The sequence below is a fragment of the Passer montanus genome, unplaced genomic scaffold (genome assembly GCF_014805655.1).
Source record: "Passer montanus isolate IOZ18808 unplaced genomic scaffold, ASM1480565v1 scaffold735, whole genome shotgun sequence".
Lineage (NCBI taxonomy): Eukaryota > Metazoa > Chordata > Aves > Passeriformes > Passeridae > Passer > Passer montanus.
This window is the reverse complement of record NW_024372537.1, coordinates 5,895-12,167: the sequence shown is the minus strand read 5'-3', so window position 1 is coordinate 12,167 and position 6,273 is coordinate 5,895. Positions and strand designations below refer to the sequence as shown.

General features: G+C 42.8%; 1 protein-coding gene across 1 annotated transcript in view; it reads right to left on the bottom strand.

Annotated features, from left to right (window-relative positions):
• Positions 1-695: 695 nt before the first annotated feature.
• The window catches only part of LOC120512485 (matrix metalloproteinase-14-like), an 11,466-nt gene continuing 5,888 nt past the window's right edge, over positions 696-6,273 (bottom strand). Inside the window, exons 3-6 of the mRNA XM_039730840.1 lie at positions 5,603-5,728; positions 4,434-4,678; positions 4,180-4,379; positions 696-1,608 (exon numbers count right to left, since the gene is read on the bottom strand). Of these exons, the coding sequence (XP_039586774.1) occupies positions 1,289-1,608; positions 4,180-4,379; positions 4,434-4,678; positions 5,603-5,728 (891 nt within the window). The 3' untranslated portion in view covers positions 696-1,288. The remainder of the gene's footprint in view (positions 1,609-4,179; positions 4,380-4,433; positions 4,679-5,602; positions 5,729-6,273) is intronic.

Genomic DNA, 6,273 nt, shown 5'->3' with positions numbered 1-6,273 from the left:
GGGGTTTGGGGAAAGATGAGGAAATTTGGGGGGTTTTGGAGGATTTTTGAGGGGTTTTGGGAATATTTGGCGGATTTTGGGGGGATTTTTGGGGAAAAATTGGGGGATTTGGGGGATTTTGAGGGAAAACGTGGAACATTTGGGGATTTTTGGGGAAAATTTCTGGGTTTTGGGGGATTTTGGGGGGGATTGGGGAAAATATGGGGGGGTTATGAGAAAATTTGGGGAAGTTTTGGGGGCTTTGGGGGAAAATTTGGGGGAATTTTCAGGGATTTAGGGAAAATTTGAGGCGTTTGGGGGGAAATTTGGGGGGGTTGGGATGATATTTGTGGGATTTTTGGGGATATTTAGAGGATTTTTGGGAAAATTTGGGGGAATTTTCAGGGATTTAGGGAAAATTTGAGGCGTTTGGGGGGAAATTTGGGGGGGTTGGGATGATATTTGTGGGATTTTTGGGGATATTTAGAGGATTTTTGGGAAAATTTGGGGGATTTGGGGTAAATTTGGGGGATTTTTGAGGGAAACTTTGGGGGTTTTGGAGTTTTAAGAAAATTTTAGGTGAATTTTGGGAGGATTTGGGGAGAATTTTAGGGGATTTTAGAGATTTTCGGGAGATTTTGGGGGGATTTGAGTGAAATTTGGGGGGATGGGAGAATTTTTGGGGATTTTGGTGAATTTGGGGGGAAATTTGTTAATTTGAGGGGATTTTCGGGAATTTTGGGGTGATTTTGGGGGGGATTTGTAAGATTTTGGGGGGATTTTTGTAAAATTTGGGCGAATTTTAGGGTTTTTGGGGGATTCGGGAGGAATTTTGCCAAAAATTTTTGGATTTAGGGGGGTTTGAGGGATTTTGGAGGAAATTTGGGGGATTTGGGAGAATTTTTTGGGATTTGGGGGAAATTTGGGGGATTTAGGTCAAATCTGGAGGAATTTGGGGGGGGTTGGAGGGTCCTGAAAGGTCCCGAAAAGTCCCAAAAATAGCAGAGACAGGTCCTGGAAGATGCAGAAAAAAGCCCCAAAATTCCGGGAAAAAATCCCAAAAACTTCCCGGAAATCCCCGAAAGGTCCCGGAAGGTTCAAGAAAGTTCAGAGAAGGTTCCAGAAAGTGCAGGAAAGGCCCTGAAAGGTGCAGAAAGAGCCCCAAAACAGCTCAGACAGGTCCTGGAAGATGCATTAAAAAAGCCCCAAAATTCCAGGAAAAAAAATCCCAAAAATTCCCAGAAATTCCTGAGAGGTCCCGGAAGGTCCCAAAAAGTCCCGGAAGATTCTGGAAAGTTCCAAGAAGGTCCTAGAAGATGCAGAGAAGGTCCTGAAAGGTGTGGAAAGAGCAGAAAAACAGCCCATGCGGGTCCTGGAAGATGCATAAAAAGCCCCAAAATTCCAGAAAAAAAATCCCAAAAAATTCCCAGGAATTCCTGAGAGGTCCCGGAAGGTTCCGGAAGGTGCCGGGGACGCACTTGTCGCCCCGGAAGAGGTAGGTGTGGCCGCTGGGCAGCCAGAGCAGCGCGGCGTCCAGGCGGTCACTCGGGACCCCCCGGCCCAGCTCGGCCAGGGGCCGGGGGTAGCCGGGGGCCAGGACGCCCTCGTCGAACACCCAGTGCCGGGAGCCTGGAACGGGGAGAAAACGGCCAAAATCAGGCAAAAATTAAAAAAAAAATAAAGTCCCAAAATTAACCCTGAAATTATCTGAAAATTTGCCCAAAATTCACTTGGAAAGACCCAAAAATGTTCCCAAAATCACTCCAAAATTCACCCAAAAATTCATCCAAAAACACCCAAAAAATCAGCCCAAGATTTGCCCAAAATTAACCCTGAAATTATCCCAGAATTCACCCCAAAATCACCCCAAAATTGCCCAAAATTCATCCAGAAATACCCAAAAAAACCACCCCAAATTCACCTTAAAATTATCCCAAAAATTCAGCCCAAAATTCATCCAGAATCACCCAAAATTAACCCTGAAATTAGCCAAAAATTCACCCCAAAATTCACCCCAAATTAATCCTGAAATTAACCAAAAATTCACCCAAAATTAATCCTAAAATTCACCCAAAATCACCCAAAAATTCAGCCCAAAATTCATCCAGAAACACCCAAAAAATCAGTTCAAGATTTGTGCAAAATAATCCAAAATTCAACTTAAAATTATCCCAAAATTCAGCCCAAAATCGCCCAAAAATTCACCCAAAATTAATCCCAAAATTCACCCAAAATCACTCAAAAATTCAGCCCAAAATTCACCCAGAATCCCCCAAAAATCAGCCCAAGATTTCCCCAAAATTCACTGAAAATTTGGCCAAAATCTGCCCCTGGTCGAACACCCAGTGCCGGGAGCCTGGAGCGGGGAGAAAACGGCCAAAATCAGGCAAAAATACAAAAAAAAGTCCCAAAATTAACCAAAAAATCCAGCCCAAAATTCATCCAGAAATGCCCCAAAAAATCAGCCCAAGATTTGCCAAAAATCACCCAAAATTCTACTTAAATTTATCCCAAAATTCATCTCAAAAATTTGCCCAAAATTCATCCAGAAACACCAAAAATTAACCCTGGAATTAACTGAAAATTCAGCCCAAAATTCACACAGAAATACCCCAAAAATCAGCCCAAGATTTGCCCAAAATCACCCAAAATTAACCCTGAAATTATCCCAAATTTCAGCCCAAAATCACCCCAAAATCCCCATAAAATGGCAAAAAATGATCCCAAATCCCACCAGAACTCATCCAATCCCCAGGGACCCCAAAACCTCCCCAAAGACCCCAAAAAGCTCCTCAAGGACCCCCCCAAAATCCCTCCAGGGACCCCCAAATCCCTTGGGAACCCCAAAAATTCCAAAAAATCCCTGTAAAAAATCAGCCCAAGATTTGCCCAAAATCACCCAAAATTAACCCTGAAATTGTCCCAAAGTTCAGCCCAAAATCACCCAAAAATTCACCCAAAATTCAGCCCAAAATTTATCCAGAAACACCCAAAAAATTCAGCCCAAGATTTGCCCAAAAGGGCCCAAAATTAACCCTGAAATTATCCCAAATTCGGCCCCGGAATTGCCCCAAAATCCCCATAAAATGGCAAAAAATGCCCCAAAATCCCAATTATCCCCAATAAATCCCAACGCAATCCCAATAAAACCCAATTAAATCCCAATAAATCCCAATAAATCTCAATAAAATCTAATTAAAATCCTAATAAAACCCAATTAAATCCTAATAAATCCCAATAAATCTCAATGAAATCTAATTAAAATCCCAAAATTAACCCTGAAATTATCCCAAATTTCAGCCCAAAATCACCCAAAAATTCACCCAAAATTCAGCCCAAAATTTATCCAGAAACACCCAAAAAATTCAGCCCAAGATTTGCCCAAAAGGGCCCAAAATTAACCCTGAAATGATCCCAAATTCGGCCCCGGAATTGCCCCAAAATCCCCATAAAATGGCAAAAAATGCCCCAAAATCCCAATTATCCCCAATAAATCCCAACGCAATCCAATTAAATCAAAGAAATCCCGTTAAAATCTCAATAAAATTGAATTAAACCCAAATAAAACCAAAAGAAACCCAATTAAATCCCAATAAATCTCAATAAAATCTAATTAAAATCCTAATAAAACCCAATTAAATCCTAATAAATCCCAATAAATCTCAATAAAATCTAATTAAAATCCTAATAAAACCCAATTAAATCCCAATAAATCCCAATAAATCTCAATGAAATCTAATTAAAATCCTAATAAAACCCAATTAAATCCTAATAAATCCCAATAAAACCTCAATAAAATCTAAATAAATCGCCAATAAATCCCAATAAAACCCTATAAAATCCCAATAAAATCCAATAAAATCTCAATAAAATCCCAATAAAACCTCAATAAAATCCAAATAAAATCCCAATAAATCCCAATAAAATCTAATTATAATCCCAATAAAACCCAATTAAACCCCAATAAAATCCAATAAAATCCCAGAAAAATCCAAATAAATAACCAATAAATCCCAATAAATCACCGATAAATCCCAAAAAGTCTCAATTAAACCCTAATAAAGTTCTAATAAAACCCGAATAAATCCCAATAAAATCCAAATAAATCACCAATAAATCCAATTCAACCCCAATAAACCCCAATTAACTTCCCAAAAAACCCCAATAAATCCCCAAAAATCCCCAAAAAGCCCCAAGAACCTTTGAAGAAGACGAATTTTCCGTCGCTCCTCTCGTAGGCGGCGTCGATGCTCGGGGGGAGCCCGGCCCAGAACTGGCCGATGGGGAGGGGGTACCCCGGCATCACCCGGCCCCCCCGGACCCGCCAGAACCAGCGCTCCTGGGGGGAAAACGATTTTGACGGATTTGGGCCGAATTTTGACGGAATTGTGCTGAAATTCCTGAAATTTCACCGTTTTTTACCAGAATTCCGCGGATTTTCGCGGGAATTTTGCGGGGATTTTGGGGGGATTTTCGGGGATTTCGGTAATTCGGGGTTTTGGGGTGAATTGTGTCGTTTTGGGGCCGGCAGGCGCTGCGGCAGGAGCTGGATTTCGGGGCCTACCTGGGCCTGGCCGCTCACCTGGTGCCCCTGAGGGGGGGGCACAACCCCAACCTGGCGCGGGGGCTCAGCGCCCACCTGCACAGCGGCCACCACGCCACCCAGGTACTGGGTCATACTGGTTTGGACTGGGAGGGACTGGGAGGGGGGGAAACGGCGAAAAAACGGGGAAAAACGGTGAAAAAACGGGAAAAAACGGTGAAAAAACGGGAAAAAACGGTGAAAAAACGGGGAGAAACGGGGAAAAAATGGGGAAAAAAAGGTGAAAAAACGGGGAGAAAATGGCGGAGAAAATGGCGGAAAATGGGGGGGAAATGGTGGAAAAATGGGGAAAAATGGGGAGAAAATGGCGGGAAATGGTGAGAAAATGGCGGAAAACGGGAAATGGCGGAAAATGGGGGAAAATGATGGAAAAGGGGAGAAAATAGGGAGAAAATGTTGGAAAACGGGGGAAATGGTGGGAAATGGGAAAAAATTGGGAAAAAACGGTGGGAAAATGGCGGAAAACGGTGGAAAAATGGCGGGAAATGGGGAAAAAATGGCGGGAAATGGGGAAAAAATGGGGGAAAACCATGAAAAAACAGGAAAAAATCGTGAAAAAATGGCAGAAAGCGAGGGAGAAAAATGGCAGAAAATGGTGGGAAAAGGGGAAAAAATGGCGGGAAATGAGGGGAAAATGGTGGGAAATGGGGGGAAAATGGTGGGAAAAGGTGGAAAAACAGCTGAAAATTGCCCCAAAATTGCCTCAAATTACATCCCAAATCTGGCCAAAAATTGGCTCAAATTGGGATGAAAAATGGCCCCAAAATTGGCCAAAATTGACTCAAAATTGGCCAAAATTGACTCAAAATTGGCCAAAATTGACTCAAAATTGGCCAAAATTGACTCAAAATTGGCTCAAAATCTACCGAAAATTGGCTCAAATTGGGATGAAAAATGGCCCCAAAATTGGCCAAAATTGACTCAAAGTTGGCTCAAAATCTACCGAAAATTGGCTCAAATTGGGATGAAAAATGGCCCCAAAATTGGCCAAAATTGACTCAAAGTTGGCTCAAAATCTACCGAAAATTGGCTCAAATTGGGATGAAAAATGGCCCCAAAATTGCCCAGAATGCCCCAAATCTGCACTTTTGGGCAGAGGTGCCCCGGCATCACCCGGCCCCCCCGGACCCGCCAGAACCAGCGCTCCTGGGGGAAAAAACGGGGGAAAATGGTGAAAAAACGGGAAAAAACGGTGAGAAAATGGGGAGAAAATGGGAAAAAACGGTGAAAAAATGGTGAGAAAATGGCGGAAAAAATGGCGGAAAATGAGGGGGAAATGGCGGAAAATGGGGGAAAATGGCGGAAAAATGGGGGAAAATGGGGAGAAAATGGCGGGAAATAGGGAGAAAATAGCGGAAAACGGGAAATGGCGGAAAATGGGGGAAAATTATGGAAAAGGGGGAAAATGGGGAAAAACCATGAAAAAACAGGAAAAAATGGCGAAAAAATGGTGGAAAATGGGGGAAATGGTGGAAAACGGGGGAAATGGCGGGAAATGAGGGATACTCATGGGAAATGTTGAAAAATGAGGAAAAAACAGTGAAAAAATGGGAGGAAAGGGTAAAAAAATGGCAGAAAATGGTGAGAAAATGGCGGAAAATGGGGGGAAAATGGCGGGAAATGGTGAGAAAGTGGCGGGAAGGGGGGGGGAATGGCGGGGAAAGGGGGGGGAAAGGGGGGGTAAAAGGGGT